Genomic DNA, 15,018 nt, shown 5'->3' with positions numbered 1-15,018 from the left:
TTTTTAATTTACATAAATTTTTAATTTTTTTTAATTTTTTCATGTAAAATATTAAAATTTTAAATATATTTTTAAAATTTTTTAAAATTAATTCAAATTAATCTATAAAATTTATAATCTAATTTTTTTTATTACAATTCCGAGTTTAATAAATATGTTGGAAGTACACGCCAGATAACGTAGACGGGGTAAAGTATTTTACACTTGGTGTATTGTTTTAAGAAGAAGAAAAAGAAGAAAAAAAGCCAAAAAGCATTGCGCACGGCCGGCTATTTCCTTGCTGCTAGTTTCTTTCCCTGTATATAACTCTCTCTCCATAGACAGACAGCCACAGCCAGGCAGCCCCTCGTTTCATTTAAAATATATGTGTATAAAAGGTGCAGACAGTTGAAAATCTCTTCTCTCTTATCCTTTTCCTATTTACACACAAAAACAGTAAAAGTAAAAGCCAGATTACAATCTTTCTAGCTCTTTCCATTTGAACCCATCACATTCAATTCAATACATCGATGAGTGTATAGTGTCATGACAGTTCCTTTCATTGCATGTATTTTCAATCGTGGGTAATGGGTGTATTTATAAAATCTTGATTCTTTTTTGGTGGTGAATCGTGAAGAAAGATGAGGAGGCGACCGTCAGAGTACCGGCGCCCAGTTAGAAGGAGGCTATCGCTGTGGATCTTGGCGCTTCTCGGGATGTTCGTGATTGCAGGATTGGTATTGTTTGTGTTTCACCACAATCACCATGAAGATCAGGTCAAGCAGCCAATGATGGTAAGATTTACTTCCATAATAAGAATCATTTTTCCTTTACCCCTTCCGTATGTCTATTTGATCTTGTATGTTTCTATCAGTTTGATTTTTAATTGTGTTTCATTTTGATAAATTCAGTCGTTTTTGTCGACACCCTATGGATCCAGACGCTTTAATAACTGTAGCTGATTGATAAAAACTGTTGTTTCAATCATATCGAACTTTGAATAACGTGATTCAGTGTGAGTTACAATTACTAAATGGATTCAATGACTGCCCCTAACTATTATTATTATTATTATTATTATTATTATTATTATTATTATTATTATTTGTGTTAAATGACTTTTGTAGGGATAAAATGAGTCTTTCTGTTGTTATTATTAATTAGTAAACTTTCAGTGTTTTGATGCAAGAGTTATGTAAAAAAAATAAAAATGTTATGGATTAATTTCAGAACTCATCTGTAGGCTACCTTTAGCTGCATAATGGTGGTGAAATTTTATGACATTTCTACTCAAAATGATGATTATTTTTTCAGACGTCGATGTTCTCATCATTTCTGTGGTTTGCACTTTACTCAGAAGTTAGAGACCAAGACGAGTGGCACACAGTAAGCTCGTGAGCTTATATATGTGATTTTCATTCCCGCTGCTCAGTAGGTATATTTGTCATACACTTAACTGGATCTTGGTGGCTGTTGCCAGGTATATAGCTGGTTTTACTTCTATAGAATTTTGGAGTATAGCGTTGAGGTGTTCTGATGCTAGTTAACAGGTGCTTAACAGTCTTATGTAGAAAAACATGAAGCAGCCATGTGTTTGGTATTTTCCAAAGAGAAAGTAGTGAGGATCTCATGCAAACTTCATAGATAATAATGTTCACAGTTACCTTTGTATTCCTTCGCAAAAGGATGTGGACCCATTAGTTAATTGTTTCTAATGATCACACTCTGCTGTTTAGAGATTCTTATGGTAGATTGAAGATAATTCGAGTAAACATAGATTATTACATTACATGGTTCACCTACTTTTCCCAACAAGCGTTACCAAAAACTTATTCGTCTATCATAGCTCCTGTATCCAGCTGTTAGGTTTCAAATTAACTGATGCAAAGTTTTTGGAAAATTTTACACTTCTCCGGTAGAAGTATGTGCTGATAGAAGAAACAATTTTCTTTTCCATTTTTCATATCAGCTACAGATGCATCTCATATAATAATGTCAGGGTTGTTGTCAGGGAGTAAAGAAACAACTAAAATTCATTTATATATTTGATGAATTTAGACATGTCATCTTGCCATATCTCCTACTGTGATAACAATTGTTTCATTAAAAGTGGCTCTATAAGCTCTCTTGTTTGAGAACCTGCTTATATCATAAATGACCTTCTTGCTATGTGGTGACAACACTACAATTAAGCATTTTGTAACAAAGTGGTTTTTGGGGAAATAACATATTAATCTCACATAACGAGCTAAAATCTGTAATTGGGAACCAGCGATAGGGGGTCTTTTTTCCAACAGAAGTTCTTCAACCACTACATAGGGATCAACATGAAAGGCTCATGGATGCTTAATCACAAGATGTGTAATTTTCTTATAAACCCAGCTCATTAAAGATGGAGTCCATGGAAATTCCCTGTTTTTAATCTTTTCTTGTTGATTAATAAATTACATGACTGGGTGAGTTATGCTGAGAGTTTCAAGATAACATGTGGCATTGGTTCTTTATCCCTTTTCTTTTGTTCCCTCAAATCTGAGCATTTACACTACACTTTGTTGCACAACTGAAGCTAATGGTATCTCTTTTCCCCTAAATTGCTCTAGGATTATCATGCTATGCTAGTAATCTAGTCCTGGATCTTTTCATTTCCTTTTCCTCACATACTGAAGAATACTGTAAATGGTGGAAATGTACTTTCTGATACTTTAAATGCTGGAAGTAGATGCCCTAGGGCTTAAATTTCAATGATTACATGCTTCAATTTGTAGTTTTGTACCCTTTCATCTTGAAGTCCTGCACTTTAGTAAGTAAAGCCTTTTTTTCCCTTCATCATGCCACGGGGACCAGATGTTATGAGAAGAGTCATTAGTCAATTGATCAATTGATTGTTTTAAAATCTTACAGCACATCCATAGGTTTTATAGACAGTGCTGCCAGATAATTCTTTTGAGAATGCTGGGCATATATTTTAATAGTTTCTGTTTTGGTAAACATGAATTGCCTGAAATCAAAAGAGGCTACAAATGTTATGTTTCTTAACAAGGTCGTGGAATTGCCTTATTTTCATTTTCACTCCATCTTAGCATAAGGTTGCCCTTGGCCTAAACAGCTAATCCTATAGTATTGAGAATTTGTCTTTTAGGCATCTGGTTTATCTGTGATATTTATCACCTTATGACCAGAATTTGTTTTTTCTATGGTGTTCATTATGTGTTCTTTATTTTTGGATGGAAAACGGTGGTCTCTAAATGATCAATTATAGACAGATAAACAGAATTTTGCAACAAAATGTAAATTGCAGACATTATCACAATACATTGACCCGTCAAGTCATATGCCAGTAATCACAGGCATTGCTCTATTTAACATCTATCAACTTATTGAATATTGACGTTTCTTGTCCAGGGTGAAAATGCGACAAAAGAGCCTCTAAACCATGAGAGTTTAAATTTAACCAAGGAAATATTAAGGGCCAGTTCATTTTCACGACAGTTGGCAGAACAAATGACACTTGCCAAGGCTTATGTCATTATAGCAAAGGAGCACAATAATCTTCATCTTGCTTGGGAACTGAGTAATAAGATTAAGAGTTGCCAACTTTTGCTTTCTAAAGCTGCCAAGAGAGGGCAGTACATAACAGTAGAAGAAGCTGAGCCGATAATCAGTAGCTTATCATATCTAATTTTCAAGGCACAAGACGCTCATTATGATATTTCAACCACCATGATGACAATGAAATCTCATATCCAAGCTCTAGAAGGGCGAACAAATGCAGCAACAGTTCAAAGCACACTCTTTGGTCAGTTGGTGGCTGAGGCTTTGCCCAAAAGTCTCCATTGCCTGAAAGTAAAGCTCACAAATGACTGGCTTAAGCAGCCCCCCCTCCAAAACCATGTGGAGGAAAAGAGAAATTCCCCTCGAGTTATTGACAATAATCTCTACCATTTCTGCATATTTTCAGACAATGTGCTTGCCACTTCTGTGGTGGTCAACTCCACAATCTCCAATGCTGACCATCCAAAACAGCTTGTCTTCCACATAGCGACGATTGGAATTAGCTATGGATCCATGCAGGTTTGGTTTCTAACTAATGACTTCAAAGGGGCCACCGTAGAAGTGCAGAATATAGAGGAGTTTACCTGGTTGAATGCTTCTTATGCTCCTGTTATGAAACGGCTCCTTGATAAAGATTCAAGGACCTACTACTTTGGGGCATATCAAGATATGAAGGTTGAGCCAAAACTGCGGAACCCTAAGCACATGTCTTTGCTCAATCACCTCCGGTTTTACATCCCTGAGGTCTATCCACTTTTGGAAAAGGTTGTCTTCCTTGATGATGATGTTGTTGTCCAGAAGGATCTGACCCGGCTGTTTTCTTTGGATTTGCATGGGAATGTCAATGGAGCTGTGGAAACCTGTCTTGAAGCATTTCATCGATATTACAAGTATATCAATTTCTCTAACCCAGTCATCAGCTCAAAATTCGACCCGCAGGCATGTGGTTGGGCATTTGGAATGAATGTTTTTGATTTGATTGCATGGAGGAAGGAAAATGTCACTGCTCGGTATCATTACTGGCAGGAACAGAATGGTGATCTCACGCTGTGGAAACTGGGAACACTCCCCCCTGCCCTTCTAGCATTTTATGGACTGACCGAGACGCTTGATCGGAGATGGCATGTGTTAGGATTGGGATATGACATGAACATTGATGACAGGCTGATTGACAGTGCTGCAGTTATTCACTTTAGTGGGAACATGAAACCATGGTTGAAATTGGCCATTGGCAGATACAAGCCTCTTTGGGAAAGGTACATAAATCAGAGCCACCCGTATTACCAAGATTGTGTCATTAGTTGAAATCTGCTACTTTTTTATTATTGATATTTATGTGATCTTCGATGTTCTTAAACAGTTGACCTAGGATCGCATTGTTGTAGAGTCAGAAATAGAAAATTTTGGCTTTATTAGGAGCTTTACCTTTTGTTTTTTATATAATTTCTCTCTTTTAATATAATTTCTTAAAAGAAAAGGAACGAGTTGTATACTAAACAAAATTTAAATCTACTAGGGTAAGAACTGTGAAGGATTCAATTTTGGCTGATGGGGTTTCCTTTCCTCTTCTGCAAGCTGCAGAACTATTTGTTCCTCGGCAATTCCTGTAATAAATTTTCAGCTCTTATGAATTATATTGTAATTGGATACAGACATTTGATATGCTGACTTGTCATAATTTACGCGACTATATGTGGACTCTGTATCAGAACTTGAGGGTCTGGTTTTCCCTTGGTAGTAGAGCAGCAGCGTGGTTGATCTAACTGCAATGGTTCAGGATGATCAGGCCTGCAAATTTCTTCCATGGGAAATTGGGCTGCTAAATCATTTAAATGTTTAAAATCTATCAGCTTCTGAGTGCCAGGCGTAGCTTCTCAGGAACCTTTGTCCTTGGCCAGATGAAAGGTAGTTTTCATCATGCAGATGATATAGGTATTGTTGCAACTTGCAAGTGAGAAGCGGATGTGCACTTGAGAAGTTTCCATGTGATTCTTGGCGATAATCTTGAAGCAAACGAAGGAAAAACCAGAATATCTGGTTTAGTAGACAACACTCGTAATGCGACTGCACCAGGGGTTCATGTTGTGTGGAAACGTTGAAACCACCCCGAAGCCTCCTTCACCATAGAACAAAGCACCGTCACCGCTGCTAGTTAATTGTTATAGTCTAACCTTATTTACCACCCCAATTATAGATCCTAAACACAGCAATGATCCTTTTTTTGGTTTTACCTTTTCTCTTCACCAGCCTCATTCCTTCACATGATGACTTTGGTATAAAGACGAATGAATGCCAACAGGTGAGCCCCGTTAAATCATCTCTTCGTTTTAGCCTGAACCTTTTCAAATGAAAAATAGACCATTTTGGTTCACTATAATAAAATCATAGAATATTTTTGAAAGCAAAAATTTAGCAAAATAATATTAGTTGAAAAAGTACTTGAAAAATAATATAGTTTAATTAAAACTGGTGTTCTTTAATCGTGGTTACATAACAAAATTAGAATTCAGAATTGTGTGTTCAATTAGTACAAAACCTAGTTTTTTCTTCTTATTTCTCTCATAGTCGACTTACATCTCTATAAAATAAAAAAACATAAAAAAAGTTTCTCCACCCCCAAATCATCAAAAACAACTATCTATTCTCCACCAACACACCAAAATCAGATCCCTTTTGATTCCATGCATCTTTGTAGTGTTCTCTTGTTAAAATAAAAACACTAGCCCAATCTCCCCCTTCCACTACTTGAATCAGCCATCAACAAATCAAGATAAAAACACTACGTTTCTCTTAATTTTATGTATTTCATTGTTAAATTGTGAGATTTTTAGTTTTGATTATTATTATTCCTGTGGTGTTTGATAATTGGGTGTTTGGTTGGAATTAAGATAATTTGGAGTAATTAGATATGTTTTTATGCAACTGATGTGATTTATGGTATCAATTAGGTCAAAATAGATAAATTAAGGTTTGCAAATTAAAACAATTAGGGTTTACATTGAATTTCAAGATAAATTATCATAACTGAGGACTTTGTTTGAACTAAGATAATTTAGGTTTTAATTAATGCAATTATATATGTTTTCATGCAATTGATATTATGAAGGTTGAAATCATAGCAATTAGAATTTGCGTTGAGTTCTGAGATAAATTACTATAATTAGGGATTTTGCTTGAATTTAGATAATTTAAATCTGAATTGATGCAACTAATTATGTTTTCATGTTATTGATGTTATGAAGGTGGAAATCATAATAATTAGGGTTTGCGTTGAGTTTTGAGATAAATTACTATAATCAAGGATTTTACTTAAATTGAGATAATTTAAGTTTTAATTGATGCAATTAGGTATACTTTCATGCAATTGCTATTATGAAGGTCAAAATCATAACAATTATTGAATTTTAAGAGTTGAATGTAGTTTTGAGATAAATTGTTAATGTTGGGGATTTTACTTGAATTAAGATGGTTTAAGTTTTAATTGATGCAATAGGTGTACTTTCATGCAATTGATGTTATGAAGATCACAATCTAGCAATTAGGGTTTGCATTGAGGTTTTAGATAAATTGTTATAATTGAAGATTTTGCTTGAATTAAGATAATTTAAGTTTTAATTGACGCAATTAGTTATGTTTTCATGCTATTAGGTCAAAAATCATAGCAATTAGGTTTGCATTGAGTTTTCAGATATATTGTTGTAATTTAAGGTTTTCGTTTGAATTAAGATAATTTTAAGTTTTAATTGATGCAATTAGACATATTTTCTTGGAATTGATTGAAATTGATGTTCTTTTTTTACTAGACATATCTTCCAACTTGTTTATTTTATGTCATTATAGTGATACTATTGTTCCTAATATGAACAATGGTATCACTTTAATAACGAAAATATTGTGTTGTTAACTACAACTAGAGATATGTCATATATATATATATATAGTATTACTAGAGGTATGTACAACTTGAATTGGACTCAAACATGGATAGATCTAGAGATATCAAACTACATGACTGCTCAACATTGATGATGGCATTTTTAAGGTACACACCTAGAAACTAGGTGGCTAAAAAGAAAATCAACTATTAATTAAGTTGGTTGAAGAGATGTGCACATGTGGTAAATGACAGAGTTTTCATTAGCCTTGTTCACACATTCTTACATGTTGTGCAAAAATCGTATTGATTTTATCCAGTTCATTGATCTATATTATAGTGTTTAGATGTATAGAAAGACATTTGGGACTCTATTCCATCCTTTACTTGACAAATAAGATTGAAATGAATATAGTGGTTTTCGAGTAAAACCAAACCCTACTAGATGTAAAACTGGTTGAGGTTGAAAAAAGTCCACTCGATTGCATAATGTGATGGATGCATGGGAGGAACATTCCTGAAATAGATGTGACATACTCGGTCAAACAAAGCATAATAAGAAAGCTTATGAAGTATCGACAATATATGTATCTAACTATTATAAGTTAACATTATATGTTATTTCTTATATAGTTATGATAGAAAATGTTAATGTGAGCATAATAAAAAAGCTTGTGACATTATATTTTATTTAAGATAGAAAATGAATGGGGAGAAAAGCCCAAAGAGTTAATATGGTGTGTGTCGTAGAGCTTGAATGTTCTAAGAATGAGGAAGATTGAAGAAGATTAAATTCATAATCCTTTATCTTTGAAATTATTTATATAGTTATGATTCTTGTCAACTTGCATGGAGTTATGGATATAATATAAAGCTCGTCTCCATGCCCTCTAAAATTATAAATCATCACTAAAAAATAATGGTTTTAATAATTGGTGTGTGTATGTGTGTGTGTATCGTTGTAGTTAGTGGAATGAGGTAAAATTGACCTAGGATGTTCAATATCATGCCTAAAATCTCCTAGGCAGACATGGAAAGAGTTTGCCTTCACTTTTCTTTAGTATTTTGATTATGTTCAGGGTTGCGAAGTAATCACTTTTCATTAAAATTTAAATATTATTTTATTACAAATTAATTTTTCTAATATTTTTTAGTTGTTTTGATGTACTAATGTCAAAAATAAATCTTAAAAAATTATTTTAATATACTTACAAGTAAATATCACTTTAAAATTAATTTTTATCAAAATTTCAAACACACTCTTTATGTCTTGTGTGATATGGAGCTCTTCGAGTATACTTTATTTATAAGGTCACATGGTGGCCACGTGGAGTCAAGTGGGACCTATCATGGATACATCACATTCACATGCTCTTTTCTTCTTCTGTATAAAAAATAAAAAACCCTCATAAACATTAAAATAATTTACCCTCCATCAATATTATATAATATACTAAACGGACTTAATACTCATGTTACTGTTTACCTAGACACAAATTATTGTGGCTTGGAGTAGTGTAATGATAATGTTATCCTTACCATATAAAGTTGCAAAGACTATAAGGGGTAGGGTTATCTTTTTTTTAGATGCATTTGGCATTGAAAAAATAGTTGGAAAAAAAATTATCAGTTTTGATTTTGGTGAGGCTTGCATGCCCTAAGTGGGGCTGTATACCCTAGGAAGGGCTTAATGTCGCTACCATTATTTACCATGACACAAATCACTAATTAAAACAGTGTAATGGTAGAGTTGTCCTTGCCACAAAAACTTGGCATGTAGTAGAAATGGAGTTATCTTTTACATATGATGTATTTAGCATTGAAAGCTTGGTTATGGATAAAATGGTTTGTTCGAATTTTGCAAGGGCATGGTAAAGTTATGGGCCCCAGGCGCTAGGGCATCGCATGGCTGCACAATACCTGGTGTTGGGGCTATCATGCCCTCAGCACTAGGGCCAAACCTTCTCATATGGATCTGTATACACGCTGGCCTAAGTCTGCAAACTCATTCATCTAGGTCTACATAGTACCCTTGTTATTGTTTACCTAGACACAAATCACTATGAATTGCAGTAATATAATGACAGAGCTGCCCTTGTCATTAAAAGTTGCAAAGACTGCAAGGAGGTGGGGTTGTCTTTTCATTGGGCATTTGACATTAAAGATATATGGTTAAGGAGAAAATGATCAATTTTTATTTTGGTGGGGGAGCAATCCCTAGAAAAGGCTTAGTGCCTCTACCATTGTTCACCAAAACATAAATCACTATAGATTGGAATTGTGTTGTATCAGAGTTATCCTTGTCATATAAACTTGCAAAGCATGAGTGAGAGATGGGGTCGTCTTTTTCATGAGAAGCATTTGGCATTGAAAACATGGTTGAGAACAAAATGGTCAATTCAGACTTTGTTAGGGCATGGTAAGGTTGTGGGTCTCAAGTGTTAAGGCATAGCATGACTACTAGACACATGGCGTTGGGGCTATCATGCCCTAAGTGTTAAGGCCAGACCTGCCCATGCAAATTTGCATTCACATTCACCTAGGTTTGTAGACTCGCATATTGGAGTTTGCAAACATACGTGAATGGGTAGCAGACAAGTTTAATATTATTATTAATATTATAAATATTATTAAATTTAAAATAAATATTATTACTAACAAAAGTAACATAAATTTGTTTTGAAGGGTAAAATCAATTGTTGTTGTTGTTGTTAACTTGGATTTGGCATCCCTTTTTAGACCACCTGATTAGTACTTAAAAGTGCGTTTCTAGACCACCCAAGAAAGAGGCGTTTGACACAAGTTGCTTTAATATGGCAAGATGCAGACCCCAGTCTTTTGGGTCTTGTTAAGCCACCTGACCCAAGACTTAAAGTCCAACATCTGGACCCAAAGCTCTTGGATCTTGTGTCCAAACTCGCATTTATTGGGTCCGGCATCAACAGCCAAGACTCTTGGTTCCGGCATACAGACCCATAGCTCTTGGATTGACGTCCTGACCCAAGGTTCTTGGGTCGACATCCTGACCTAAGGTTCCTAAGTCTGACATTACAAATAGATTCAAGATTCTTAGGTACGACATCAAGGCCCAAACACTTGGGTCAGACATTTGGACCGAAGCCTAATGAGTCCAGCATTGCAGCCAAATCCAAAACTCCTAGGTCTGGCATTTAAAAAGGAGGCAAATACTTTTGAGCCTGGTGTTACAGCTAGATCCATTTAAACTTGGGTCATGCAAGTTTAATATTATTATTATTATTAAAAATAATATTATTTATATTATAAATATGATTACTTATATTATAATTAATATTTTTAATATAATAATTAATAAATTTGAAAAAAAAATAATTAAAAAACAACCATAAAATTTATTTGAAGAGATTAAAAATTATAAGAACTTAGGTCAGACAAGTTAAATATTATTATTATTACTATTATAAATATTATTAAATTCATTAATGTTATTAAATTTAAAATAAATTTTATTACTATTGAAGAAAAGATAGATTTGATTTGAATAGTAAATTCAATTGTTATTATTGTTGTTGTTTGTAACTTGGGTCGACATCTCCTTCTGGATCGAAGAAACTTGGAGCTAGAAAAGGCATTTGATCTAAGTTGCTTGGGTGTGGAAGGGTCGCAGATCCAAGTCTCTTGGGTCTTGTAGCCCCTCTTGGCCCAAAACTCTAAGGTCCAACATCCGGACCCAAGGCTATTGGGTTCAGCAATGCAATCAGATTTAAAACTCTTGAATCTAGCACTTAAAAAAGACTCAAAGCTCTTGGATATGATGTTACAGTCAAACCCACTTAAACTTGGGTTAGGCAAGTTTAATATTATTATTTGTATTATAAATATGAGTATTAATATAATAATTAATAAATCTAAAAAAAAATATTAATATTGAAAAACAACCATAGATATGATTTGAAGGATAAAATTTAAAATTATTATTATTATCATTAATAAATTTAAAATGAAATATTATTACTATTAAAGAAAAACTATAAATTTGATTCAAAGGGATCAAAAACTATAAGAACTAAGGTAAAAAAAATTTAATATTATTATTAATATTAGAAATATTACTATTGGGTTTGTCGTTGTAACAAAACTCAACACTTTTGGATTTGTTGTTATAGTCAGACCCAAGAGTTTTAGGCCTAGCATTTTAACCATACCCAATGCTTTTTAGTCTTACAGTAACCTTAAGACTCAAGAATCTTGGGTATAACTGTAATATCTGATTCAAAGTTTTTAAATCTTTTTTTATAAATAAATTAAATATTTTTAAATTTTAAATTTTTTTAATATTTTTATTTAAAAAATTAAAATACAATGTAACATGGATAATCTAACTAGTATCCACTTAAAGGTTGGAAAACTGGCAAGAAGGCTCAGCTTCCAGAACTGGGGTGATTAGGTAGCGAGCTTCCAGGTTTGTAGCTACCATTTTGGAGTTGGATTTGCGGTGGTGCCTCGTGGTGGGAACTGACAGGGTTAGCTGATTTGGAGCTTCTCAACTCCTGTATCTTGGACATGTATGGCTTTGTTTGGTAATTGGGTTTGTATTTGAAGTGGCGGGCTAATTATAAGGATACCTGTAATATATTTCATCGTTACCAAAATGGAAATATAATCAATTAACTGAACATCTTTATCTTGTTTTTCTTTTGATCTTTTTTTTTTTAACGGGACTGTCTTTGTCCTTCACAATCTTATCTGAGTCACCGTCAATTTACTATAGCAGGTGGGCCTCCAAAGCAATCTGCTTCATAGTAGCAACTTTTGTTCCTTTCTAGTTTTCCAAGAACCTGTCGTTATCAATTGAAATTTAATGAGATTATTTAGGATTGTTCTTGTGATTATTTTTAAAAATATATTTTATTTAAAAATATATTAAAATAATATTTTTAAAAAATATTTTAATATTAATATATTAAAATAATCTAAAAACACCGATTAATAAGATTATTTAGAATTATTGTTGTGATTATTTTTTAAAATATATTTTATTTAAAAATATATTAAAATGATATTTTTTATATTTTTAAAAAAATTCTAATATCAATACATTAAAATAATATAAAACACCTAAAATATATTAGTTTAAAATAAAAAATATAAAAAATTTGAAATTTTTTAAAACACCCTCAAAATACAAAAACAAACAAAACCTTCAACTATTTACCAGTTTAATGTTCTTTGATCAGCAAACGCAATTTTATTAGCAAAATAACCTTAACGAGTTCGCATGCTCTGTCTCCCTCCACAAATAATATGACACCGCCTACAAGCTTGTAGAAAATGCTCACTGCTATAAGAAAAACATACTGCACCTTCGGAAACCAGTGGGATATGCACAATTTCTAGACGGCGAAAGGTAGGGGTGTGCATGGATGAGGTCGGTTATAACCAAAATTTATATTCAAACCGACATAACATGGTTGTTGATTTATGAACCCGAACGAACCCAATAATTTTAAACATCTAATCCGGTTGGATATAAAATGTTGGTTAAAATGTTGAAAGATAACACTTAAGATGTTTGCCTGGGTAAACAAAGTTTGTCCCAAGAAAATATCTAAAAAATCTTAAACATCTTTGTTTAAGATAATTTAATAAAAAATAAAATAATATTTTAAAAGTAATTTAAAAATATATATTTAAGTTTATTTAGTTGAGTTTTCTAACTTCATCGAACGGATTAATTATCTAAGTTTTCAAGTTTAATCCAATTAACTTGCAGAATACTTCTGGAAAAAAAAAAAAGCTCCATTTAAGCCCACTTCCTATAAAAAAAAATATTAATTCAAGCTGTTAGATTTGACCCAATTTAATAGTCATATATTATACAGCCGATTCATCAAGAATATATTTTCTAATATTGAAAATAGAAAATAAATAAGACAACAATTATAGGGAGAACAAAATGAACACCCTGCAGCAGGCTTTGAGTTGAAAATCCAAGTGACAAACATGGGATGATTACAAGCAGAAAACTCTAATAGCTGTTCAATATCTTGATAATTGCCACCTCAAAATTTCCACCACCCAATTAACAAAAAAATCATGGAAAAGATTGAACAAAAGAGTCGCCTTCAAAATCACTACAGAACAACAAATACTAACCCAAATACTTGAAAAGCTACAAAAATACCCGGTCGTATGTATATTAGACTTCCTGAATTTGGAAACATGGGCGATATATCATTCAACAAAACATTGCAGTCCCGAAAAAAGAAGGGAAAAGAAGATTTGACTTCAGACATCTGATGAGTGAAAGCGATGTGGCATTTGTCTAGTATTTATAATGGAAATTGTGCTATGGTATGGTTAGCGTTGTGCAAAGGAAATTTCTCGTATGGTTAGGGTTATTTTAGTATGGTGCCCAGGATAAATATATACGAGGTCTCGTTTAACAGGTTTTAAATTTTTGGGCATGAAACCCGACCGAAATATCTGTTTTTAATAGTTTTCAACCCATCCATCCATATTTGTTGTATCCATGAACCTGCTAAGAAACGGATTGGATCGGGTGAAATATTGCAAATATTTACATGTATTTCAAGTCCCACTAATCAGTGCAAAGAAAAAAGATCATTCTCAAAGGCGACCACATGCCCGCTAATCCGGGTTTAGTGTGACCGACCACATATTCACAACCACCATTGTCCAGTGAACATAAATAAAACTCAAAAAGAAGGAATGAACATCCTGGCATATTTTAATTCAGGGGATCCTACGGTTGGGTGGCCATGCAACCCCCACCACCAACCACTGCTTAAGATTCAAGTATCTTCAAACATACAAAGTAAGCTATTAAACCTAAGTGCCAAAGAGATTATAAAACTTTTAGTAACAGATTTAGTTCTAGTTTATTATTGCGGTTCAAACATGTTTTCAAAAGATTTTGAAAATGTTTTTTAGCTTCAAATTTTTATTTTTTTATTTTTATTTTTTTAGATTGTTTTGATTTATTGATATTAAAAATAAATTTTAAAAAATATCATTATAAAATATTTTCTAATAAAAAAACTTTAAAAAATAATTTTATGATTTTTTATGTAGAATCCACATGAAAAAATAACAATAAAAAATCATATAAAACATACTTTCAATGGTGACATTTTATACATTAAAATTAAAAGATGTTTGAAATAATAGTAGAGATTTTTTATTTTTAAAACATTCATTTTTTATATTAATACATTAAAATAATTTAAAAATCATAAAAATAAATTTAATTTAAAAAAGAAATATTGACAGCAGCAAACCACATAAAAAACAAACCAACGACTCCACTCCAAACACAACCGCACTCCCGAAAACACCCCCTTGATAGGTTATCTGGGTCATCCTTATCAGATGTGGAATTTCAAGAGATTAGAGAAAGCTGGAATTGGTCTCCAAACTCGTTATGTTCAATCACATGCAAAACAGAGACAACATTAAATCAGCTCGAATATTCGTATATCATTCCAACTGGAATGCGGTCTTTTAAAGCCTTATAATTCACTCAAGTAGAATCCAGGGCATTCCAGTCATCACACAGCACATAATTCGCACGCAGGGTCCGGGATCATTTGCTGCATAATTAAGTCTTAATA

General features: G+C 32.9%; 1 protein-coding gene across 4 annotated transcripts; it reads left to right on the top strand.

Annotated features, from left to right (window-relative positions):
* Positions 1-244: 244 nt before the first annotated feature.
* LOC105116393 (probable galacturonosyltransferase 11) lies at positions 245-5,236 on the top strand. 4 transcript variants are annotated; one of them, XM_011013732.1, is made up of 4 exons: positions 245-366; positions 617-773; positions 1,294-1,365; positions 3,382-5,236. In XM_011013732.1, the coding sequence occupies exons 2-4, from the start codon at positions 621-623 to the stop codon at positions 4,834-4,836; spliced, it is 1,680 nt and encodes a 559-aa protein (XP_011012034.1). In that variant the 5' UTR covers positions 245-366; positions 617-620; the 3' UTR covers positions 4,837-5,236. The 4 variants fall into 4 exon arrangements, with proteins under 4 accessions (XP_011012034.1, XP_011012035.1, XP_011012037.1 ...); XM_011013733.1 differs by having other exon boundaries at positions 245-377; XM_011013735.1 differs by lacking the exons at positions 245-366; positions 1,294-1,365 and having other exon boundaries at positions 384-773.
* Positions 5,237-15,018: the final 9,782 nt, after the last annotated feature.

The sequence above is a fragment of the Populus euphratica genome, unplaced genomic scaffold (genome assembly GCF_000495115.2).
Source record: "Populus euphratica unplaced genomic scaffold, PopEup_1.0 scaffold933.1, whole genome shotgun sequence".
Lineage (NCBI taxonomy): Eukaryota > Viridiplantae > Streptophyta > Magnoliopsida > Malpighiales > Salicaceae > Populus > Populus euphratica.
Note: the sequence above shows the minus strand (reverse complement) of the source record. Positions and strands in the feature narration are given on the sequence as shown.

Coding starts and splice junctions, on each gene's coding strand:
- LOC105116393 (XM_011013732.1), top strand. CDS start 621: ATGAGGAGGCGACCGTCAGAGTACCGGCGCCCAGTTAGAAGGAGGCTA. Junction 774..1,293: donor AGGTCAAGCAGCCAATGATG/GTAAGATTTACT, acceptor TTATTTTTTCAG/ACGTCGATGTTCTCATCATT. Junction 1,366..3,381: donor ACCAAGACGAGTGGCACACA/GTAAGCTCGTGA, acceptor TTTCTTGTCCAG/GGTGAAAATGCGACAAAAGA.